This window comes from Anser cygnoides, chromosome 8, assembly GCF_040182565.1.
Source record: "Anser cygnoides isolate HZ-2024a breed goose chromosome 8, Taihu_goose_T2T_genome, whole genome shotgun sequence".
Classification (NCBI taxonomy): Eukaryota; Metazoa; Chordata; class Aves; order Anseriformes; family Anatidae; genus Anser; species Anser cygnoides.
This window is the reverse complement of record NC_089880.1, coordinates 12,320,646-12,345,980: the sequence shown is the minus strand read 5'-3', so window position 1 is coordinate 12,345,980 and position 25,335 is coordinate 12,320,646. Positions and strand designations below refer to the sequence as shown.

General features: G+C 45.7%; 2 protein-coding genes across 3 annotated transcripts; one reads left to right on the top strand and one right to left on the bottom strand.

The window, feature by feature from the left end:
- Nucleotides 1–955: 955 nt before the first annotated feature.
- On the bottom strand, nucleotides 956–9,855 carry TOR1AIP2 (torsin 1A interacting protein 2). 2 transcript variants are annotated; one of them, XM_067001762.1, is made up of 7 exons: nucleotides 9,489–9,855; nucleotides 8,866–9,059; nucleotides 7,487–7,807; nucleotides 5,920–6,222; nucleotides 5,452–5,772; nucleotides 4,804–4,968; nucleotides 956–4,208 (listed from the first exon to the last, which is right to left on the bottom strand). In XM_067001762.1, the coding sequence occupies exons 2-7, from the start codon at nucleotides 8,897–8,899 to the stop codon at nucleotides 3,442–3,444; spliced, it is 1,911 nt and encodes a 636-aa protein (XP_066857863.1). In that variant the 5' UTR covers nucleotides 8,900–9,059; nucleotides 9,489–9,855; the 3' UTR covers nucleotides 956–3,441. The 2 variants fall into 2 exon arrangements, with proteins under 2 accessions (XP_066857863.1, XP_066857864.1); XM_067001763.1 differs by having other exon boundaries at nucleotides 4,870–4,968; nucleotides 9,489–9,852.
- A 1,851-nt stretch (nucleotides 9,856–11,706) lies between these two features.
- LOC106042493 (torsin-1A-interacting protein 1-like) lies at nucleotides 11,707–24,980 on the top strand. The gene is made up of 6 exons (XM_048073470.2): nucleotides 11,707–12,109; nucleotides 12,233–12,301; nucleotides 15,811–15,930; nucleotides 17,226–17,282; nucleotides 19,769–19,840; nucleotides 20,943–24,980. Exons 1-6 carry the CDS (start codon nucleotides 11,722–11,724, stop codon nucleotides 21,740–21,742), a joined length of 1,506 nt encoding a protein of 501 aa, XP_047929427.2. The 5' UTR covers nucleotides 11,707–11,721; the 3' UTR covers nucleotides 21,743–24,980.
- The last annotated feature ends 355 nt before the right edge of the window (nucleotides 24,981–25,335 follow it).

Sequence of the window (25,335 nt, the reverse complement as noted above, 5' to 3'; positions counted from 1 at the left end):
CGCTGTCACCCTGCCCTAGGGAAGCACCCACCTCCTGCTGCCCGAGTTGTGGTGTTTATGAATGAACTTTAGTCCAGAAATGAGATGGTTACCCAAATCCCTGTGCGGGATAAACCAGCTGAGGGCCTTGCTGAGGTCGTCCCCCCCCTCAAACTGACCCCAGGGCACAGGGGGTCTTGCTTGGTATGCATTAAAGAGCCTTTCTCTGTGCTGCTGCAGGTTTAGCCCTCAAGTTACAACAGTAGGAACCATTCTTGCTCTCAGTTCAACCTTTCCTTGCATCGGGTGCAAGGATGATTGTGCTGTTTACCAACACACACCATGATGAGCATGACATCCGGGGGGGAGAAACATACAAAAACAATGCACCCTTCCAGATAGAGCTGCTCTTGGAAAGCATTTGGCTGCTCTGTTCGGGTGACTTCTGAATTCAGAGGCAAGACTGAAAAAAGCTCCCTCTGTTTAAACTGGAGCCAGGCAAAATAATTCAGCATAAATGTTAAAATTTGGGTGTGCTGAGGTGTTGTGAAATGGCGTGGAACAGGCTTTTTTTCCCACCACGAATACAGTGGAAGGGTGTTGAAATGAGATATATTTGCTGCCTAAACTTTTTCAGTTGTCAGTGGGTTTATTTAATTATTATCATTAAATATTATGCAAACTTCAGTATGTTTCAGTTGGGGTTGCACTCGGCAGCTGGGTCTATCCGAAGCAGTTTGTGAGGCTGCTTTTAGTTTTGGGCTTAGCTGAACAAGCTGTGGTTATTTGTGTAAACAACTGAGAAAAAGGTTGTTTAGGGTTCTTCCAGGAAAAGCAAGTATTCACTTTGTTTGCACAATTACAGCCCTGACCTAAATAAAACTTTGTCCAATATGATGAGCTCTTTTGCTTAGTGAACTGAAAATAGCTAGAGAAAAGAACAGAATACAGTAAGACTACATCTCAGTTTGAAGACTTTGCTGGTTTCTTTCACAATCTCATTTATTTTTAAATAGAAGTCTTGTTTCAGAAGCAAGCAGATTTTTTTTCTTTTTTTTTTGTCTTTAAAAGGTCATAAAAATATATCTGTATTAGAACAGCTTTGCTGGATGATGCTTACAGTGAGGTGCCCAAGCAGCATGAAGTTGCCTTGACTATGCATTATACACAGTAGATAAAACTGGTAGTGAGTTAACTTTAAAATACTCATTTCCTTCAAGATATTTTCATAACATGATTAATGCTTTGCCAGTTCTTACATCAGCGCCAATGCTGAACCATGCAGAGCAGAAGCAGTGTTTTCTGTTACCAAAGTAGTGGATAGCAGTTTAATAAAAAAATAAAAATAAAAAGAGGAAGGGGAGGAAGCAACCGGTATCTTGTACAAAATCAAGCCCTGAGGCTGGTCTGCTGATGCTGGGCTCCAGCATGTCTAGCCTGCTGTTTGGCGTGGTTAAAACTTCTGCAAAGGGACACTTCATGTCTAACCCACAGCTAACGCTGCAGGGGTAACTCAGCTCCCTGTCTCCAATGGAGATAAGCATCACTAAGTTTGGGGTAGTGGATAAAATGCTGTCAGGTGTGGAGAGAGTGGGCAACACCTCGTAAGTCTTGTCTTCCTGTGCCTGGTGTCGTAAAGAAATGAAATGTCTGCTCTTTGGTTCCAATTTGAACAAATAATCCCCTCTTCCTTCTTTTTGTGCCCTGCTTCAAGTTTATGGCCACAAATCTCCCATGGGAGGACAAGGCACGTGGCGGAGGACAGAAGAGACGGGCTGTGATTTCAGGCACTGGCGTGAACAGCTGAGCCAGCAGTTGGGCAGATCAGCAAGGCACCGTTGGCAGGAGACCCGGCCAACATGGGGGTCCGGGGAACTCAGATGCACTGCTTGTAAAACCAGCGACCTGTTCTCGATTTGTGTCTTGTTCAGACGCAGACTCAGCCTCTGCAAGGCTTCAGTCTGTGCTGTCTGTACAGAAGCAAGCCGTGCTGTGCTCCAAGAGGCAGGATTGTAGGCACGAGGGGCTGACACTTGGGGCAGGCTGCTGGGTTATTATAAATACTTCAACCTGTGCCTGCTCCTAGGTGCTCCCTGAGTTAGCAGCTCTGCCCCAGCACTCCTGCAGCAATTCAGTGTGCACGGCCACAGCATTTGCAGGACTTGGCTTTCTCTCCTTGGGGTGCAGAAGAGGAGGTACGGTAAGAAACCAGCCTGCTTAAGGGTTTCTGGTGTTCATGCCAGAGATTTTTTCTTTACTAGTTGGTATCAGCTCTGCTCCCAGTTGCTCTAATAGCAGCCAGAGCACCACCTGCCTGGCAGGAAGGGAAATGTACCTTTGGTGGGCAAGGGCCTGGTGTGCTGCCTTATGTGGTCTGAAATAAATATCAGTGTTATCATCTACATTCATCAATAAAAGCTGGGGAGGGGCAGGCAGAATCACAGAAAGCAAGCCAGGGAACTGCTGGGCTGCAAACACTCACGGTCCCTGGGCAAGGCCTAGTGCATGAGGAACCACCGTGGAAAAGCCGTGGAGGGGCATGAGGGGGCATTTTGTCAGCTCGCTCCTGTCTTGACCCCAAGGGCTCGCCCTCTGTGCAGGTAAATGGCTTAGAGATGCCTCCGAAGGCTTCCAGCCCTAAGTGCAGATCAGATACCTGTGTGAAGAGGAACCGTGTAGGACCAAGGCTGATGCATCAGCCCAAAGAGATGCTTGTAGCCCTGTGGTGGCAAATGGATCACAACCGAACTCTTTTAAGAGGTAGCATTAAGTTAAACTCTATTACTCATTCCTTTACCTGCGTGATCCCTTGAGGCTTCGCACCATCAGAGCGATAATGAAGTGGTTTGTGTTTCGTTGTTCTCTGTTTTCAGAACGGCATAAGGGCCGCTCTGTGTGGGGGATTCCCCTGTTTTTGTGTAGTGTTTAAGTGCTGACAACTTTAATTTTTTTGTAATTGACGTTTGGAGGAATTCTGGATTGCAGGTTTGTTTGAACAGATGGCATTTAGGATCTGGCCTTTGGGTCTAAATCAGTCAGTGGAGCTGTATCAGGACTGACTGGCCAAACCCTTGACTAGCAAACTGAATTTCTTTTTGAAGCATGACTTCAATATGTTGGGTTTAGGGAGTTTGACCTTCCTTTGTTCCACTTTCTGCAAAGCACTGTTTTTCCTCCTGCCTCCCCACATTGTAATGTGCTCCTGTGCAACTAGCAGTCTAAAATATCAGCTCTTCCCAGCTGTCAGAAGGAAGCATACAGTCTATTACCTTCAGCTAGCCAAAAGGCCTGGATCAATTTGTACCTGTCGAACTCTTCCCAGGAAGAACGGGAAACAAATTGTAGAGAAATAGCACGGGGGTGTTACGAAGTGAATTCCTTGTTCATTTGTGTCTCTGCCTGCACCGGGGCTGGCCAGGACTGGCTTTCTAGTCCTTCCCAGGACTCTGGCAGCCTCTGTCCCTAGGTTTTGGTGTGGATGTGGCAGCCCCCCTTCTCAATGTTCTGCACCGGATGGATTGGTAGCACCAGGTGGGAGATGCGGCTCCACAGCCCACTCATCTTGTCAGAGTCCATGCGGTCGTAGGAGCTGGGGGTCCTGGCACTGGTGAACTTGGCCCAGAGGAAGTCGCGGACCCTCTCTTCCACCCACTGGAGGCTGATCTGGGTCTCCAGCGCCTCCTGCTCCAGCAGCACGGTCAGCAGCAGGGCCACGTCCTTGAAAACAGCACTTTCGTGGTCGCAGTACTTGTAGAAGATGAGGGTGGCCCCTGCCGGCAGCAGCTCGAAGCGGTGTATCACCGCAGCACGGTACCCAGCCTGGAAAGCTGAACTGAGCTCTGAGTCCACGTTCAGCTTGGCCTCGTCACTCTGAAGGTCAGATACATCCCTGCCATCGATCTGCACCGTGCTGGCATGCAGGGCGGCCGAGTAGGCGTCAGCCACCTGGGTGCTAAGGCACCGCAAGGTCCGTTCACCCTGGCGGGCAGCCGTGAGGATGATGATGGCCGGCTGCGTGGGCTGGGATGTGTTAAGGTGCTTCTGCAAGAACTTGCGCCCGCGAAACCACAACTGGGGATTCTGCCCAGGAAACTTGTCCTGCAGCTCGTTGAAATGGGACAGGAAGGCCTCCACTGTGGGGTTCCTGGGGGCTGGCTGGGACTTGGCGGTTGAGTTGCTGAAGAAGAATATGCAGAAGACGAGCAATGCGAGGCCCAGAATGACAAGTCCTGCTCAGCAGGGAAGAGATACAAACAGGGAACAGCAGTCAGTCCCAAGCTACCCACAATGATATGCTGAAAAGTAGCTACAAGGGCTTTTTTCCCCCTCCTTGACCTTCCCCCGTGACAGCAAAGTGGTTCAGGTAGGCACGCTCTCTGGGGTCCCAGGAACGGTGAAGAAGCTGCTTGCTCCATGCTGTAGGATCCGTGCTCCTTCACACCAGCCGGGGGGGCTACAGCTCCACAGATGGAGGCAGGGCTACAGCTTTGTAATTACAGTGCAAAACTGAGGAAATTACAGCTGGCCACAAGCTTTCTCCTATCCCCTTGCCCCTGCCTCTGTTTTCTTTATGGTTTGTTAGCATTTGGAGCACCTGCCTCCATGTATGGAGGTGGCAGACCCAGCTAAGTTAGGCAGCTCCTTAGCTGCCTTCCTCCTACTACCGGCTCAGACGTCCCCCATCTTTAAGGGGATGGATTGCTTTCTTTACTTGTGAGCTGTTTCCCCAAAATCCCTATTGCCTGATGAGAAGCAGTTCCCTCGAACCCTTAGAAGACTGTGAAGGATCCCGAGAGAGAAGAAGAATTAAATGTGCTTCATTACTTGTTCCTGGTGGATCAGGGCCTTCTGGTCGATGAGTAACGCACAAGGGAAGCTTCTTTTCCTCACCTTTCTGTAAGCTGAACTCTTTAGTCTTCTCCTGTTCTGTATTTTGACTGGTGACGCTCCGCAAGCATGGCTGAGCCTCTGGCTGTGGGGCTGCATGTCCTACAGTGAGAGAAGGCAATTTGTCACTCGCTGTTGAGGGAGCGGATAAGTTGGGTTGTGAGACAAGTAACAGAGCTTTCCAGAGCTCCCAGCTGTAGAAAAGAGTTAGAAGTTAATACTGCTTTGAGTTAATGCTACTTTGAGCCTTGGCTCTCCTTGCTTTTCAGTCAGGGAAAGGAGAAAGACCAACACAAAGCCCAGCATGGGTTCATGCCTTTGAAAGCAGGACAGCACCCAAAGGGGGGGAGGGGGGGAGAGGGAGGGGAGAGAGAGAGAGAGAGAGAGAGAGAGAGAGAGAGAGAGAGAGAGAGAGAGAGAGACACCAGTTAATTTTGTGCTAAGGAGCAAATACCTTCTTTCTTGCTTGACTCCAAAAACCTGACAACAGCCACTAGAAATCTCATTATTCCATTTTTCCAATGCCTATGCAAAGCACAGGCGTGCACACAGAGAAGCAGCAGCAGTGTGCAACCACCAGCTCACCTTTTGTCCCATGTCTGCTCCTTAGTGTGCTTGAGGATTCCCTCTCCTGTGTTTCTTGCTCTGTGTGCTCTCCTGGCTCCTGACCTAGGAGAGGGACACCGGTGCTCTCCTCTGCTGAGAGGCCCTCGGTGACATCTTCTGTGGCGTTCATATCTGAATGTGCCATTTTACTCTCAGAGCTCAGTGACTTGCTTCTTGATAAAGCATCTTCCTCTGCTGTGTGGGAGCTTTCATGTTGCCTGCCTATCTCCAGGTCCTCCTGAGTTTCCTGGAGGACACTGCTGTCTTCTTTGCTGTCCATTTTGTCTTGGGCCAGCACGGCTATAGGGAGTGAAATTCATAGACCTAGGGTTAGCTTCTTTCAGCACAAGGACCAGCCACCTTTTCTCCTGTTCTGCCTCCTCGAAGGAAAGGCCCAGGTTATCAGCATTTTGGAAATGCAGTACACGCAGATGGGGAGAGACTCACCTCTGTCCGAGTCATCTTCTTCCTGAGGTCTTTCTGAGACACCATCTCTCGTCTCCACAGATTCTTCCAGTGATGCTTCAGTTTCCTGAGGAACCTTCTCCTCCACTGTGGGGTCAGCTAACTCTGAAAGCTTCACCTCTTCCCCAAAAGCAGTTGGTGGGTTACTCACCGAAGAGTCCTCCTCTGGGTTGCAGGAGGTCTCAGGACACCTGCTTGTCACTTGGTGCTCAAGTGTTTCTTTGGGGGGCTCCTGGTGTGCAGGATGCTCTGCTGTGCTCTCCACCTCACCTTGGGCTGGCCTAGCTGTTGGGATCAGAGTTCACAAGCTCAACTAGCCATGCAGGAGATGAGAATACCCAGTGCTTCACCACCACCCTGTAAAACTCCCAGTTCCTGCATATCAGGAACACCTACATGAGCTGCTGTGGAGAAGAGTTTACCACAACCAGCCATCATCACCAATGAATCACAATGCCTTATGTCTAGGCAGACGGCTCAAATTGGCCTCTACGTTTTTTGACTGTAGTAGTGGCCATACAATGAGCGATCACTCTCAGAGATGCGATCCTCTCTCCAAACTTTGACCTGTCCAATGCTGGTAGCTTTGGTTTTTAACGCTCAAATGTTATCACCACAGTGTGGTGGGTTGGCCATGGCACAGCTGAGCACCCAGGGTGACCAAAAGTGAGAAAACTTGTGAGTCAAGGTCAAGGCAGCTGAATAGGTGAAGGAAGTGGGGGTCACAAATGATGCAATCACCTCCCCCAAGTGGACCGATGACCAGAGAGTCTCCATGCAATGGCCAACCACATCTCCCCCTTCTTCTTCCTGTTCCTCAGTTTTATTGCTGAGCATGACATTACAGTGTGTGATCTCTGGTTAATTTGGGTCAGCTGTCCCAGCTGTCCCCCCTCCAAATCTTTTGCCCATCCCATCCTACTTGCTGGGAGAAAGAGAAAGCCTTGAGGCTATGCAAGCACTGTTCAGCAGTAGCCAAAACACAGGTGCGTTATCAACACTTTCTGTTACTTTATTTTTAACCACAAATCCCAAACACAACACCCTACTGGCTGCTATGCTGGAAGTTAACTCTATCCTGGCTAGAGCCAGTGCCCAGCATCCTACGAGGGGCGGACAGTCCCTTCATTAAATGGTACGTTGCCAGATCTTCCCCAGACAGTGGTTTTCCTAGGCTGGTAAATTAAGATGATAGACTTGAAGAATTTCTAAGTCTATCTAGTTTATTTCTGTTGAATATTGGCCATAATACTCATTGCCTTCATGCAACGGCCACCTTGGAAGCCAACCCCATCTCCGCCACCTTCTTCCTGTACCCCAGCTTTTATTGCTGATGGGGCTACTCTTCCAAACGGCTATGTTAACATAGAAACAGCAAATTAAACCCAAATATTAGGGCATAATGCAACAGAGACATTCTGAGGCTGAACATAAGAATTTGCAACTTATTCTGAATCTTACAAAACCAAACTGTGGCTCAAATTTCAACTGTTAGTTGTGGAATTGACTTATGACTGATCAAGCACTACAAAGAGCACTACCAGCTCACCTTTTGTCCCATGTCTGCTCCTTAATGTGCTTGAGGATTCCCTCTCCTGTGTTTCTTGCTCTGTGTGCTCTCCTGGCTCCTGACCTAGGAGAGGGACACCGGTGCTCTCCTCTGCTGAGAGGCCCTCGATGACATCTTCTGTGGCGTTCATATCTGAATGTGTCATTTCACTCTCAGAGCTCAGTGACTTGCTTCTTGATAAAGCATCTTCCTCTGCTGTGCAGGAGCTTTCACATTGCCTGCCTATCTCCAGGTCGTCCTGAGTTTCCTGGAGGACACTGCTGTCTTCTTTGCTGTCCATTTTGTCTTGGGCCAGCACGGCTGTAGGGAGTGAAATTCATAGACCTAGGGTTAGCTTCTTTCAGCGCAAGAACCAGCCACCTTTTCTCCTGTTCTGCCTCCTCGAAGGAAAGGCCCAGGTTATCAGCATTTTGGAAATGCAGTACACAAGCACTCCTTCCTCATTTGAAAACAGAGAAAAGCTGTGCTTGTCACATGTCAGAACATGCTGTCCTTTGGACTTTTACATTCTTTGTTGCTTTGTTCCTGTTGTTACAGGAGCAATTCTGAATGCCTAGGACGGGTCTGATAAGATTATAGCATCAAGGTATCAATGAAATGCTCATGTATAAGAAGGCATCAGGAGGATGTAAGTGCACGGTAGGAACTGAAATGCAAGAACGTGGAGGTGTCCTGTTATTCAAGTTGGGCACAAGCAGTGCTCCTTGCCCTGCCAATTCTGTAGGTTTTGCATCCCTGGGTGGTGGAAAACTGGCTTATTATTTAACATCTGCAGATCTGTGGCTTCTGGCCTCTGCAGAATTTGGATCCTGCACTTGAGGTGAACTGTCTTGTGCCCACCTGGCAGATATAACCCGATGGGACTCACTTCTTCACTGGAAGCCTGTTTGTTGTTAACTCTGGGCTTCTCCTTGCGGGTCCATCTGAGATACCTGTGTTCAACAGAGCCTCCTCCTCCTTGACTGGTCACCAGAGGGAGGTGACTCTACCCCTGCCACCTACCATGCATAACCCTGCTGCTCTACCTGATTGCACTTACACTTGGCAGCTGGCCCAGAGGAGGCGTTCCCTTCCCTGCATCCCATGTTACAAAGCTGTTTCCCATGGAGAATACCAGGAACAAAGTTCTTCTAGCCTGCAACTCTATTGTTAGCCCTTCTTGTGCTGCTATGCTGGACACAGAGCCTAAACTTGTTGCTGACCAGAATCCGAAAGTGAAGGTAAATTGTTACTACGTGGCCTGGAGAAGAAGGGATTTTTCTCAGCTTGTGATTTTGTTTCAGTTTCCATTGTCACTGTTGAAGTACTCTTATGATGGGATTTTCCCAGGAGATGGAGCAAGCGCAGGGTTTGCTTACCTCCAGGCAGATCCACACTTGGATTCTTTTCCATTTTCTTTCTCCTGTGGAGTCCCAGCACCTTTTACTTCACTTTCTCCTTTGCTTGTGCAGGGATTTATCTCCCTGCTGGTGGGGTGGCTGACCAAGTCCTACCCCCAGCAGGGCCACCATCCTGCCTTGGCCTCAGGAACTGCAGCTGAACACCTGTAGACCTGATAAGCATAAACACAGCCGTGGTGATTCATGGTGGAAGAGGAGGATCGTCCCTCCACGCTCAAAATTATTTGGGAGGCATGAAAATGGGTGCATGTAACTGGTACTGTATGCCACGAACCTTCAGCGACGAGCGCAACGCCTGCCTGCTGGCCAGCAACAGGCAACGTGGAAAACTCCTGAGAAACTCTCCCCACTTGAGCTGGGTTCATGCAGATCAAAGATCTCAATACCCAGCCGTCGCAGCGGCTGGAGGGGAACCTTTCCCCTTGGCTCCTCTACAGCTCAGTTTTCTTGCTAAAAACAAGATTTAGGAGTGTGGGGGTTTATTTATGGCTCTCCTGGCCTGGCTGCTGTCCCTCCCTTCTCTGTGCCGTTCCCACTTGCAGAAAAGGAAGCACAAAGCCGCCGTGACCTCGGACACTTACCTGGGCAGGGCTGGAGCCGGTTGGGGCTGTGAAGAGAAGCAGCGAGGCGGCCAGCGATGGCCCCGGGGCTTGTCCTTCCCGGAGGCCCTTTGGCTCGGCTGGACAGCCCTTATCCCGAACGCGCCCTAAATCCTCCGCTGCTGTCGGCGCGAGGGTGAACCCTGCCCTTCCACGGCTGCCCAGGCAGGCTGCTGGGAGCTGTAGTTTTCCTCCCTCCTCTCCAGTGCTGGCAGCTCTTCCACCAGGAGAAGGAGGGCCGTCATTCCCGGAAGCGTTCAGTGTTGTAACTCCTTTTGGACTGTATTTCTGGCTGCATTTCTGTGCTGTAGGCTTAAATACATTTGGGCAATGCTTTTCAAAAATAATAACAATAATATATCTTGCTGTGCCCACAGAGGGTGCAGATATGTTCCAACCTTACAGACCCCTGCCCCAGGACCCATTTCATGGGAAACAGTGGCATGGAGCAGGGCAAACTGAGGAAAGGCATTGATGCAAGGGACAGAGGCTGCAGCCCATCGGGTCAGCCTGGAACCTTTCTACCATCTGCAAATGGCTGAGACGAAGCACAGGGAAAGGTGACTGAAGCAGTGCCGGCACAGGGCAGAGTCTGGGAGTGGGACTCTTCAATTTGGAGAGCAGAAGGCTGACAGTGGGGAGGGTTAATCCACGTGGTGTTATCGCTCACCAAACCCCTCGTTACTAGAACTTGAGAAACTTGCAAAACAGGCAGCACATTAGGTTTGAGTGGGCAGAAAAAGTACTTTTTTTATGCTATGTGCAGGAAACTTCCAGACCTTCCTGGCACAGGGGTGATGGAGGCAGAGTTTCAGGATTAGACTCATTTGTGGACACCAGGTCTGTAAACAGTTAGTGCAGGACTGAGTGGGGAAATATCATTTAGGTGAAGTGCAAAAGCCCAGCTCCATGCCGTGGTCTGCTCTCCTGCTCCCACAGCATCCTGAACTCGTGTACTGGTGATGTACTGGGTCTGGCTGGGATGGGGTTCACTGTCCTCACGGCATCCCATAAAGTGCTGTGCTTTGAGTTTTGGCTGTTGCTGAACAGTGCTTGCACAGCATCAAGGCTCCATTTCCAGCCCCCCAAAAGCCAGTAGTCCCAGACAAGAGGCTGGGAAGGGACACAGCTGGGACAGCTGACCCTAACTGCCCAAAGGGATACTCCATCCCTTATAACCTCAAGTTCAACCCTAAAAACTAAGGGCAAGCAGGAGCAGGGGCATTTGCTATGAAGGTGTTTGTCTTCTGAAGCAATTGCTGTGTGTGCTGAAGCCGATCTTCCCAGGAATTGCCTGGACATCACCTGCTGATGGAAAGTAGAGAGATTTTTTTCTTGCTTCTGTGAGCAGCCTTTGCTTTTCTTTCATTAAACTGCTTTTAATTAATCTTTTAATTAATCTTGACCCACAACTTTTTTATTTATTTATTTTTAATCCTATTATCTCCCCTTGTCCTGCTGAGGAGGGGTCTGTGAGATGACTTTCTTCCTTTGGTGTTCACAGTCATTGGATATGAGCTGGTATATAGAACTGCAGCTCAACAGATCTGTCCTTTAACTTGTTTAATGATGGATTTTCTCTAAACAGGAATAAAATTTCTCTCAATCTGAAGAATCAACAGTGTTTAGTTGGCTTACAAAGGACACATTTTTGAGTCCTGCGTAGCTATTTACATAATATATTAATTTAATAATATGCTTCTTGTGAGCAATGTGATACTGCTTGGTAGCTGTAGTCACACCAGGTCACCTGCCAGGTCAGAGATCACAAGTCATGCCTCCAGCAGGTCTTTTCCTACCTAATTTGAATTGCGCTAACAGTTCAGCTGTACTTTGAAACCTTCCAACACAGTATTTATTACCTCCTCATTTGTTTTTGCTTTAGAAAACATTGTTCAATGCCTACATTCAGCATTTACATCTTATATGACAACTGCTGGTACAGGTGTGAGCATGCATAATTTATTTCACAAATATTTACTTGCTTCTAGGACAAACTGGAACATTGACAGTGTGCTGCTATAGCATTAAAATACTTTATTGTGAAATGTGTGCATAAACGAGGCTGTTGCAGGAGTGTGACTGGCACTTCCCTCACACAGCCTCCATCCTCCATAATGCACAACATGTACAAAACAAACAAAAAACCAGCCCCAAACTTCGGTGCCCGAGCCGGGCTCTGCGCGGCGACTGCCTCAGGGGGTCCGCGCACAACATGGCGGCGGCGGCGTCGCCCCCTCAGCGGGACCGCGCGCAACATGGCGGCGGCGGCGCTGCCCACGAGCCGCCCCTCGGCCCGCAGGAAGCGGCGGGGCCGGCCCGGCCCGCGGCGGGAAGTGAGGTTGGCGGGGCCGCCCCCGCCGCGCCGAGGCGGCAGCTTCGGTCCCGGGCGGCTCCGAGAGGGGCGGCGGCCGGGCAGGGCAGGGCTAAGGGGGCGGCGGTCGTCGCCTGGAGCGCCAGCGGCATGGTGGGGGACGGCGACGAGCGGGCTCCGCCGGACGCCCCCGAGCTGAAGCGGCGGCGGAAGAGCCCCCGCTTGGCGGAGGCGGCGGAGAGGGAGAGGGAGGCCGAGCCCGAGCCCGGCTCCGGTGGGGCGCCGGAGGGTGAGCGGCGCGGCGGGGCGTGTGTGGGGGGGGTGTGAGGATTTCGGCAGGGGAAGCAAGGAGCTGCCCCCCCCCCCCTCGGGGGGCCCCGCAGAGGCTCCCCTCACGCGTGTGTCGTTGCAGGGGGCGAGCTCGGCGTTGTGAGCCCGGACCGCCTGACCCGGCCGCCGATCCGAGCCTGCAGGGCGGCAGGTGAGTGCGGGGCTGTGCCCGCCCCGCGGCGCTGCGGGCCGGGCTTCTTGCTGCTTCCCCGGGGCTCACAGAGGCGCTGCCGGGGTGCCGGCGTCGCCTAAAACCGTCCCGTGCCGTCGGGCGGTCGCCCCGTCAGAGGGCTGCAAGCAGATGGCTCTGCTTCCTTCCCTTTTTGTCTCCTGAGCTGGGCTGGGTGCTTTGGCGAAGGGTTCGGCGGCGCTCAGGAGGGGAGTTGGGTGAGCTTCAGCTGGGGGGCACGGAGAAGTCTCGTCCTGAAGGAGGAAGGCAGAGGCTGTGGATGTGCCGTTGGGGAAGCAGGAATATCGACATTAAGCTGCTTTAAGAGTGAGGGTGCAACTAGTTAGCGGGTAAAGCGCAACGTAAAAAAGTGCAGCTGGTTAGCAGGTGAAAAAGCTTCATCTCTGAAAAAGCTGTGGGAAGCCATTCCTTTAGGAAGTATGGCTGAGTGGATTTATTTCATTTTTTTTTTTTCCTGCGGGCATCTCTAAGGATGAGGATGGGGGAGAGATGTCATCCCCCTGCCTCCCCAGGCTTTCAGCATCAGTGGCATTTGCTTATAGAATCACAGCATGGTTAGGGTTGGAAGGGACCTTGAAGCCCACCCAGTTCCAGCCCCCTGCCGTGGGCAGGGACCCCCCCACCAGCCCAGGCTGCCCCCAGCCCCATCCAGCCTGGCCCTGGGCACTGCCAGGGATGGGGCAGCCACAGCTCCTCTGGGCAGCCTGGGCCAGTGCCTCATCACCCTCACAGTAAATAATTTCTTCCTTATATCTAATTTAAACCTACCTTCTTTCAGTTTAAAGCTGTTAACCCTTGTCCTATCACTACACTGATAAAGAGAGTTATATACACAAGTGTTGTAAAAGTGTGAGACTATAATGCTTGATATAGAAGTGAAGGAGTAATTACCCCCCTCACAGTCCTGCTCTCTGTAACTACTGTAACGTATTTTTCTGCAGAGCTCAGGGAAGACCAGGGGGAATGCAGGGCCTGTGAGGCAGCAGGACAAGCAGGGTGGATCTTTACAAGGGCTTTTATAAGGGCTTTGTTTCTTTGTAATTGTCATGCTTCCTGGGGAGCAGCATGGAAATGAAACCATGAGCTAGGGAACTGGCTTCTGACTTCTGCTTAGAGGTTTTAAATATAAATTAGGAAACCTGCTTCGAAAGTTAAAGAACGTTAAGAGTGTAAAAACCCTGCCTCAGATCAGGCATCTTCTTGTTCAGCTAGCTAACGGTGCACGCTAGTGACCTATGCTGAATTTGTCTTAAAATATGCAAGTAGAATTTATGACTGTACAAGCAAAGGGCACGTGATAGATGTTTTTGGGACCTTATTTTTTGCTGCCTGTAGTTGCTGTGGAATGTTGAAGGCTCATCTCTTGTGTTGAAGAAGATTGAACCCACGGGGGCAAATGTGTACCAGACTTAAAAGACCAAGTTGCAATAGTAAAGTAGTGGCTTTGTATTTTGGTTTATAAGCCTGTAGTTTATGAACTTACAGATTTCTAATCCCTTTGATTAAGCTGGTTTATGGAATGGGGATTGCAAGAAGATCTCTTGGCAGGTGACTGCAGAAGGTGGCTGGCTATCTAGCAGGCTTAAGGCGCAGGTAAATCCTCACTAACTGCTCAGGAGGCAAAAATTGTCCTTAGGGCAGGAGGCTCGAAGCCTTGTGAGGGTACAACAGGTGTGTTCTGGACTGGAAGTTTATATGTATATACTCACGAAAGTTAAACCATGCAGGGGACGCTTACTTTCCTGTGTAGGAGTTACTGTGTATGCTGTCTGCTTGCACCAATGCTCTTCCTCTCTGTTGGACGCAGAAGATGCTGGTCTGCAAGCTGTTACCATGTGAGCAGTGAAGTATGTTTATCTCTTTCACGTTGGCAACAACTTTTAAGAGTGCTTTGAGAGTATGGAATGGTGCAAAAAAGAGGAGAGGAATGAAGAAGTATGGATTGCATGCGCAGCCCTCTTTAAATTCATAGATCATTCTGGTCTTGTGATTACTAGGCAGTGCTAATGGTGAGAGTTTCTTGCAAAATCTCAGTGTGTAGTGAAATACTACAGCTATGTTGTTTGGCATTCTTGGAGATCAAGTGAATGGGAGAGAATCTTCATTCTAGCCTGGTGGAAAATAAATCATTTAACTGTTTCTTAGGACAAATTTGAAAATACAGTGTCCCACTCACTATTTGCAAGTACTTTACTGTTTTACCTGTGACTTGATATCTTCATTTAAAATTTATGGTTTTCTTTCACCTTTTTTCTTCTTTTTTGCCTCCTTTGTACTCTTTTTATACACTGGCATGCTAGAGTCACCAAAATGTATGAGAAAAAAGGTTTTGCTCACTATTTTTGAGGTAAAAAGAATAAATGGTAGGTGGCAAGATGTGTGTTGTCCTCACACATATGGTAAGAGCTATAGAAGCACATTTAAAAAAAAACAAAAACCAAAAAAACACAACACATGAAACCATGGGAGAACCCAGTACTGTTTTGGTTTGTTTGTTTATTTTTAACAAGGCCCAGTGTGGATGTTGCAGAGGAAGTTTTACCACTTGTATTCTTCTGTTTGCTGTTTCTTCTTGCTTATTCCCTCAGCTTGATCACTGTATCATGATCTCTGTTCCACAGGTGGACTACAGCTTTCATCCCATACCTGAAGGGATTTTTTTCCTTAAATCTGATTGTGCTTTGTCTTTTCAAACCTCTTTTGCTGGCGTTCTGCTTCTGACTGGCTTCCCAGCCCTGACCTTTGCTCTGTTACTTCTATCACCTTACTGGACTTTATTCTTCCTAGCTAGTAATGTTGACTAAGATTGATTTCAGCATCTAAATGGCTGTGTGATTTTGGCTAACAATATAAAGGGGGGTTATATTCTTCCCAGCAATCTGGGGATTAAATTAGGAGCATAGGTGCCTCAGATTTCCTTTATGGTTGATGGGAGAAAAAGCGACCCACCTAAAGGACAGTATGGACTATTTAAAAAGGGGAATTATGTTCTAAAGTTGCTTCTCTCTCTTTTTACCTCTTCATAACACTATGGGAAACACAGGACAACTATTGTTTGTTTGGAAACTGTGTGCCCAGTGCAAAAAATCTCTCTACTTTCAGGCTTGTGTATTTACTAGTTTACACTGAATTCCTTTAGTAGGGCATTTCCTAGCTCTTAGCATTTGGTGTCTTGATGTCTGTTTTTTTAAAGTGTTTTTAAGCCAAAGACTCCTTAAAAAAAAAAAAAAAAATAGAAAAAATGTGTGGTGGTGCAGAATGCTATGTTTGTAGAACTCAAACTTGCCATAAACTTTTCAATTCCTAGTTACTTTTCAAGAAAGTAACTCTTATGAGATCATAACTAGAAATATCACAGATTAAGATCATGTATGTTCTGAAACTGTGTCTTGGTTCATCAGTTTCGTGATGTTACGAGCACAAATGATGCTGTAATCATACCAGTCCTTTTGATTTTTTCTCCCTGGTAGGCAGTTCTTCAAATTTCTTACTTCCAGAGAACCCAGCAAAAGAAAAAGCAAAGGATTACGATGGCATTGAACCCAAGAAACCAGCAGGGCATCAACCAAGTGTTCATGCACCGTTAAAAGGTAACAACACTAGTTTTGTCAGTGTCTTTCCCATGATGTAATAAATGATTGCTTAATTGTACTAAAGTGACATCCCTTCCATTTTCTTACAAAAGGGAGAGTTGTTGAGTTGAAACATGAACAGATGAAGGAGTCGAAAATATTTTTCTTTTCAGGGTCTGCTCCTGCCTGTGAGCCAAAACTGATTGTAGTGTGACAGCCATCTGCTGGGGTGTAAAACCCCAATATGCAAGAAAGTGTTGTTTTAAACTTTGATAAATACATAACCTTCTGTCTCCTGAAAAGCAAATCAAGTTGAGTGATGTGATACCTGCTTCCAAAACTGTTATGTTTACAAGAGCAGAGCTTTAACTGCCTCCTGCAAAGCAAAACAAAAACATCCCTTTTCTAAAAAGATGAGTTAGTTTCAACTTTAGCAGGGGGAAGCTAACTGTACCAAGAGTTTTCAGGGTTCATTGCTCAGGGATTGTTGATGTATATTACAGAAGCAATAGGAAAATACAATGAGGAAGAAAATACAAGCTACTTTATACCAGCAGAGGGTAGTTATGTTGCTGAAAGTGATTTGAATACATCTAAATAGATATACCACGTAAGGGAGGTTTTTAGGAGAGCTGCTAACTGTGAGGAGGGTGAGGGAGTTGTTTGCATTCAGTCAGTCAGTAACAGTCCTAATCACACAGTTAAATTCATTGCTTATGCAAGAGCACTGAAAGTAATTAGGAGTGCAGACTGACAAAATATAGACTCAAACTAAGTAGCTGAGATGTGCTCAAGAACAGATCTCTGTCAGCCTGCTGTTTCCCAGGAGCACATGTAGGCATTTTGCTCAGGCAGCTAGAAAAATGCCCCCGTTTGCTGAGCTCCTCCAGGTCTGATAGCGTTGTTGTTAAAGTGGCAACTTTACACTGTTCTTGTTTTTCCCTTCTGCTGAACCAGAGTTTTGGTTTCAAAAGTGTCAGACCTGGTACTTTCCAGTAGCGATCACAGAATCATGTGTTTTCATCATCATTGCATTTTAAAGAAAAAGTGGGAAGGATACTCTTGTGGCACGTTGGGAAGAGCAGGGCGAAGGGCCACATTAAGCCCCTTCTATTGGATATGGAAGCTTTCTCCCTCTACAAAGGAGTCCAAGAGGCTGTCATATGGAGCAGGTTTGGTGTGTCAGTACCGTACATGCTCCTTCCCTGATAACTTGAATATTGCATAGCAAGAGCTGGAAGCGTTTGGGTTGTCTGCTTTATTCTGAACTCTGATGTGATGACCAAGTTGTTTAATTTTTGCTTTGGTTTCAGAAAGCAAGGCTGACTTCTTTGAGAAAAATCAAGAGCACCAGTCAACTAAGCTACAGAGTAAGTAGAAAAATAGATACCTAGTGCTTCCCTGTTGGTAAGTGACAAGTACAGAATTCTTCTTTCCTCTGCTTACATTTTTCCTGTGCCCTGTAACTCTCTGTCCAGGAGGGAGACACAAATGGCAGCTGGAGCAGCTGATTTGTTCCACAGCCAGGCCCTTCTGTGAGGTTATTCAACTTGCTGACCCAACAGAAAATGACCCTTTTGTTTTTTTGGCTGGGTTAGGAAGTTGAGTTGGTTCATGGGGCAGTCATAAGTGGAGAGCACATAGCAGTGGTATTGTGGGCGTGAGGGAGGGAACACAACCTTCACCTTTTGGTAGCAGTGTACCCATGTCACCTTCCTCTCTAGACTTTCCCTGGGTAATGGCGGCCTGCTGTGATTTAAATCATCTGTCTGATACTCCTAGACAAGAGCAGCCTTTTTTCTATACTGGCAAATGCCAATTTGTTCATCCAGTGACCAATTCCCCTCATTTCAGATTTTTATGCTGGTGGGGGGCTCTTTTGTGTTTGTTAGCTTGTTTGTTTGTTTCCCTTTTCCTCTTGGAAGAGTACTTGAAATAAGGAAAAAAATGTTCTGAATTCGAAGTAGTCGTCAGTTCTTGCCATCTCAGCATTTGTTTCTATCCCGAACAGTAAAGATAAAAAACGAAGTCCTGTAAATCAGAATTCATTTTGGAGAACTTAGTGGTAGCTGACAATTGTGTTTTTTTTTTTTTTTTAACCACACTGCCTTCCATAAGAGAAGCTCATCTTGTGGTAGCTGCACATTTGTGAAACACCTTTGAAAATATGACTTGATGCAGGCTGTTCTTGCTAGTCTGATACTTTTTATTCCTGTGCTAGAGGCAGTACATGCTGCATGAGAGATCCTGGGTGCTTGTTGACCAAATCAATGCTTGCTGGGTGAAGAACTCTTGAAAATCAATTGACTCTCTGAAAAGTCCAATGTGCCTAAAGAAGTTAGACCTTCTGAGTTAGGCAAAACAAATAATTTGCTTGGCTTTCATTGCAAATTGCCTTGTAAATAAGGCAAGATTCATAGGTAGGATAGAATCTGTTATTAGATTGTTCATTGAAATATGTTTTCCTTAAGGATATGAATCACAGCTGTCTCCTAAATATGAAAACTAGTCTCTGCAAACAGGGTACACTGTAAAATACAGAATTGGGATGATTCTGATCTGTTAACTACTAGAAGCCTTGTGACAGCTTAGCCAGCTACAAGCTTCATGTCTGTGCCCTACTGCAGGTGGAGGGGAATTGCAGAACAGAGCAGCTCATTAAGCCGGTTAAGCTTTGGCTTAAACCAGAACTGCTTTTAGCACCTACTGTGATTACATTCATACAGAAGTAAGGTTGTTGTGTTTATTTTACTTTTCTTGAAATAACTACTACGGGGCGTGTTTGTTCACTTTATTCTTAGTAGTGTCATTGACAGTATCCTGATTTGGCTATATATTACTTTTGAACCAGTGGCTGTAGTTCTCAAGGAGCCAGAAATTCTCATGTCTTTTTAATTAACTGACTAAATGCAGAAAACATGCTGACCAGTAATTGCTCTGTATATATTCATACAGGTCTCCTGGGAAAGTAGTCCGTAACGCTCTTTGATGGATTGTGTCTGTACTACTTTGCTGTCTGAATCCATTTAAATAAACAGACCAAAAGTATATTTTAAGTTGAAAGCTTGCATTTTTCTTTAAAAGCACAATTCATCCCAGTCAACTGACCGACAGTGAAGCAGGTCTCTCAACCAAGCTAGCTGGGAGGGGATGTGAGACTGTGCTTTTAAAATACTGCTGTTCTTTTCCTACTTAAATCTTGCATTATCTTGTTTTCCTAAAACATATATTAATTGTTTCAATTTTCTGTCCCTCAAATTCTTGAGCAAAATGGGGGAACTTAAATGGGGCATGGTATCCTTGTGCAGAACATAACAGGTTGTTAAATCTCCCATTTTGTCATCTTGTACTTGAAATGTCTGAATTTCTATTTGTAAAACTTTTCAAAAGTTTTTTAAAAAAATCACTGGGGATGATTTGTGATAGGTTGGTTACGCTTTTTATGCAAGATTGTCAAGATGGCCTAAGACCTGACATTTGGCAAGGAGTGTAGTTGGGAATCCAAGAGTCGAAGGGGGGCTTCCCAGGCTCGTAATAGCAGTGAATGTTTCATCTTCCTTGTTCAAGACTTGCCTTGCCTACGTACAGGATGGTGATGAGGCAGAAGGAAATAGAAAGCCCCGTACCTGATACAGTTGTACTCAGGATGAGGTCACAGCTTTGCCTTTGCTCCTGTTGGTAACCTTCTTGTAAGCTTCGGAGAATTTTGTATGTAAAAGCATAACAAAGAACAGCTTTCCATCGAAGGTGATGCAGTTCTGTGACTTCAACTCCCTGCCAAATTCCCCACTGGAAGATTGTTTATAATTGTTGTCTTATGTATTTTTCTCATGTTGCTTTCTTAATCCTTTAACAGGCAGAAGTAAATTTCGAGATCAACCCAGTATAGTGAAGCAGGCACAGCAGCAGTCACAGCGTTTGGCCAAAAGTAAGACTTCTGCTTTCATTTTTATTTCATGCTTGTGTTACATAAGCTATTCCCATGCTTGTCCAAGTAGTAGATTTCCTGGTTGCTGGTGTTGAACTGACGGTCCTTGCCAGAACAGATGCTTTGCTCGCTAGCGTGTGTGTTTTCAGTGCCAAGGAAGGAGTCTTGTACAATAGGTAATGCTTCCTCCCAAATTTAAGGTCTTGCGTCTGTAATGTCTATGAGATTTGCTGCAAGATTAAAACTGAGGGAGGCCTAGTGATGTTCTTATTTAATAGTTGTGTTGCTGTCCTGATAAAGGTTAGGACATAAAAAGGTGGTATGAGGCATAGTTCTTTGCTGTTGCCAGGGAAGTTGGTGTGTTTTGTTACTGATTTTATTGGGGACAGGATCAAGCCTTATGCTTGCAGTAGGTCAAAAAAGTGTTAGTTTAACTGTTCAAATACAAAACCAAATCCAAATATCTGATATTCTGTATGCTTCCTGTGCACTGTTTGCCATGTATACTCTTTGTGAAGCTGGCTGATGCAAAGAACACAAATGTTTTCTGATAGTGTTGAGCACCAGTGTTTGAGATGTAAATACTGCTGCAGAGACTATTTTTTACTCCTTATCCTTAACAGGACAGGGAGGAGAAACAGCAACACACAAACCATCCTGGTGCTGCCAGATTTTCTATCACGCTCTTTCTACAGAAACTAAATGTAGGAACAAACTTGATCTTTCTGAGAACCATTTTAAATTGTTAGTTTGGATTTGGTTAAATGAAGGGTGGATTTTCCAGAAGAGTTCCTTTTTTTCAGAAGTATGTCCAATTTCTTAGTCAATCTGGAAATGCTTCAGAATGTCTTTTTTTTTTTTAATGATGGGTCTTCACTAAGTTGCTGAAGTGAAAGGTTTTCTTTTAACCTGGAAAAGTGAAACCTGAAAGGTTTTCTTTTAACCTAGAACATCTTTATTTTCTTCAACTGCTGTACCAGTAGCTTGAGAGTGGGATGAGTTCATTGACCTCTACTGTATGCTTTTTTTTTTTGTAAACTGTTGGCTTCTTACTCCTTTTAAAAACATATTTTTTCTTCCTGTTTGCTCCTCCTTTCTATAGAGGGTGGTGGATCAAAGAGTGGATTTCAAAAGGGATGGACTTTACTGGTTCTGGCAATTGTTGTCGCACTGTTTTATGTCGGGTGGATTGGAATGCCAAGCCTTCTAGACACAACTTCGTCAAGTAGAAATACTCAAATTCTGCAAGTGTTTCGGGCCCGGATGGATAAACTCAAAGAAACGTACCAAAGTCAGGACCCCAATCTGTGGAGAAGAACCCACGTGTTCCTTGAGAAACACCTCAATGCTTCCCATCTGCACACGGAGCCAGCCATCTTACTGTTCACAGCTGGCCAAGAAGCCGAGAAAGTGCTGAGGTGCCTCAGTAATGAGATCGCTGATGCTTTTGCCTTCTCCCAGAATGCTACCACAATCAAAATTAACGGGGCAGACAAAGCCGAAATGGATAGTGACAGTGTTAAGATGGAGGTAGATGATGAGCTCAGCTCTGGGTTCAGCGAAGGCAAGAAGGTAGCAGTGGTGCATCGTTTTGAGTTACTGCCTGCAGGCTCCACCTTGATCTTTTACAAGTACTGTGACCATGAAAATGCAGCATTTAAGGATGTGGCTCTTCTGCTGACTGTTCTCCTGGATGAGCAGTCACTGGGAAAGAGCCTTACTGTGAAAGAAGTTGAGGAGAAAGTGAGGGATTTCCTCGGGACCAAGTTCACCAGTTCAGATGTTCCTAGTTCTTACAATAGCATGGATACAGATAAGCTGAGTGGACTGTGGAGCCGTATATCTCATCTTGTGTTACCTGTTAGGCCTGAAAAGGGCCTTCCTGTGGAGGGGTGCACATAAAAGTTGTTAGCGAGGACTCGGGAAAGGAGGAAGACAAAAAATATGTTGTAATGGCTGAACAGGGAAGAACCTACTGTGGCTGCTGAGCTCAGGCCGCACAAAGTCCTTTCTGTGCAAAGAAGTTTCACCGAGTGGCAGGGTTGATTCTGCTAAAGTAACTGGGACTTCTCTAAATAAACTGCAGAACGTAAACAAGGAACTTGATTGTTCTTGGTAAGTTGTCTTCAGTAACTTACTCAGGTTTGGTGTCCTGGAGTTAGAAGCAAGCATCCACAACTGCAGAAACACTCATCTGCTCATGAAGCTGTCTTGGTGCGCTGTTGGCTTTGCTGTGAAGATCAGATCCCTTTCTGCTGGTGGATAAAAGCTAATATCACGTGTAACAAGGTAATGGGATGTAAAAACATCAGCTTCATCTGCCAGAATTGCTTACTTTTCTTATAATACATTGGAAATGATAAAGTGACGTGAGTCTAAACACAAGTTTTTTCTTGGTCCATTTAACTACAGCATAGATGTCAGCTGTCTCTGGAGACTTCTAGAAATGGTGAGAATTGCTTGAGAGATTTGTGACTTGTAGAGGACCTTTCAGCAAGCATTTCCTCCTAAAATGAGTCTGCCCCAACTAGTCAGGAGAGTGAGAAAAGCTGGGATTCAGACATTAGCTTGAAGTTAGTAGTAGATGTCAGTTAAATGATCCCTTCGCACCTCTTTGCCTCACTGCTTCCAAGAATTCTCTGCTGTTTGTCAAAGTCCTGCGAGTCTTAAAATTTGGGGAAAAATGAAAAAGTCAGCCACGTGTGTACTAAAGACCTGTTATATCTTCTTTCCAAACAAAAGTTTAGGAAGACGTAATTATTTCTTCCTTTAATAAGATAAGTATTTTTGCATCAAGAGAATTTATTTATTTGTGGTACTCGGTATACTAGAAAATGGATCTTTTTTCATGTGTCTGCATATAACCTGCTGCTTGCTGCATAAGCTTTTAGTGAAGAACAGATTTGCAACGCAAGTTTTTAAAACACATTTTTAGAGTGCCTCCTGCCAAGAATCCCTCGCATCAGACTAAAAACATACATGTGTTTCTATTGTAAATATTTTGTGTAAAAAAAAAAAAAAAAAAAAGTGAATTGCAGCACTTCCATTTCATTGCTGTTAGTATATGCTCTTGAACCACTGGTCTAAGTGCATTCAGTTTTATTGAGTTTGAATGAATGTGTGAAGACTGCTCTCAAATTAATGGGACATTTTCTTGTATCAGCTGAGATTAGTGGTTCTTGGACCCATCCTTTATTCACAAGTCCCTTGAGCTGTCCTGTAAACATCCTCGTTAACTAGGAAAACCTCTTGGAGGTGCTGGAGCTATTGACTTCTTTGTGCAAGCAAAGGTTTGGGGTGTGGAATTGACCAAAATCACCTTAAACATATAAATAAACATAAAAGAACACAGTTTGAGAGACACATAACTGTGGTCACTTAAAGCAGTGGTGAATTTGTTTTGACCACTTAGGTCCAGCATTAGATAGTGCTTTTTATTTTAATGAGAATAAATATAATCAGTAAAAAAGACATGGAAGTGCTGCTGTTCTAGGTGTTTAAGAATAGCTCAGGAAGGACAAGATGGCATTCGCATTTTGAACATTTCACTGGACAAATGCATTTTTTTAAAAAACAAACAAACTGTGACATTTCTGAGTGTACCCTGATAGCATATCTGCTTGTATATTATGTAAACTATTTTAGTAATCATTAAAAATAAATTTACTTTTTTGTTTTATAAAACATTTTTCAGATTTGCCCCTTGAATTTTATGTGCTCAGACTTTCTGGCTTATATGTTTAAGGCTATTCCCTTACCTTTGACCAGATACATAGACCTAAATTAAGACCTTTTGCGAAATTTAGAAGTTCTGAGACACTTGAGTGGGGTAGATAGTATCTGGGCCATTCTCTAACTGGACATAATTCAGGAAATTGTAATAGCTCTGAATTTTCTCTTGGTGTTCTTGTAGTGTTTCTCAGTTCTCATTTCATCTGGAATTTATGTTAATACACGGTTCGCTTGTTTCATTAGTCTGCTATCAGAGTCAGCAGATGACTAAAGAGATGACTTCATTCTTGTCCCATTCCTAGCCCCATCTTCCTGTACATTCTGTGCCAAGTTAGTGTGCTGTGTGCTGTGAATGGCTGGAGGGATGGGTCTTAGCTAAAAACTAGCTTAGAAAAAGAGGATGTACTTAGCAGAATTGCCATCCACGAAAAAAAAAAAAAAAAGCTATGACATGAAGGCAGGAGATTCCATGCTCTTATACTAACAAAACATGTAACCCAGATTACTCTCTTTTATCAACTCCCCCCCACCCCGCCCTCCCAGATAAAAGATATTAAAGAATGATGTTCCTCTATTTCAGGACAAAATAGAAAGGTGTCTGGAAGCTAAAGACTTAATGCTCTACTTGGTGCTGTGACAAACAAGAATTACATTTTTGGTAATTGTAGGGAAAGTGAAATGTATTTCCATGTATATGGTCTGGACAAAATAAAAGCAAGATGCTATATACAGCCCCTTCTTGAGGAGTGGGAAGGGTCAGAATTAGAAGACAGTTCCTGTTGGTGAAGAAGTAGGTCCTGTTTGTGGCTCTGTCCCTGAAAGTCTCTCATTAAGTATCAGCAAGTACCTAAGTCAGATCTCATTAAGTAACTCCTCCTCAGCCAGAGGTGAAGAGTAATACCTGTCTGTTGCTCACAGGCAGCTGATTACTATCCTCCTTGTATTATTATTTCATTGCCTGCAGCAGACACGGAGCCAGCTGATGTTTTCAAAATGATAAAATGCTTTGGCTTCTTCCAGAGAAATCTCATTTCTGAAGTTGACTCCTTAATTGTCAACAACTCAGCAAATCAAATAGCCTGTGATAGCAAAGGTGTGGTTATAGACAGCAAAGACACCAGGTCTGGCCTTGAGGCTGAAAAGGGGATGATTCTTGTTCTGTGGGCTTAACATCATATAAACTTTGGGTAGAATATGATTCTAGGGGAGCAGAACCAGTCAAGCTCTAATTTGTAGACAAAACAGTACAGAACACTTATTTTCCAGCACTCTGCAATATTGGATTGGAAGATGTAGTGCTCTTCTGGTAATAAGAAATGGCAGCACAGATCATTTGGTTGTGTTGAACAGTGAACTGTACATTACTAGAAATAGATTTTTAACTCTTTAATACAAAATTCTGAAATTACCTGTCTACTGTTTCCTTCATTGCTTTTTCCACCAACTGACTCAGGATCTTGCTTTTCCTGGAGTGAGACACTCAGGAAAGAGAAACTGGGATTTTGTCCCACTAGGGATCTTTTCCCAGGGCAGTCAAACTGTTCCTCGTGTTGTGAGCAGATGGACAGACGCCTGGGAGCTAGCAAGAATCCCCTGCAGGTAGCCAGGCCAAGTAGAGCATAGAACATGGGCCCTCTTCTGCAATTCCTGCTGTTGCCTTTGTGCACCTGGGGGATGGCAATACTTACTTTGCCTTCAGCGGCAAATGATGTAAAAGGGACCTAGAACAATACATCGCCTCATCTGTTGTTACCTTGTCTCGC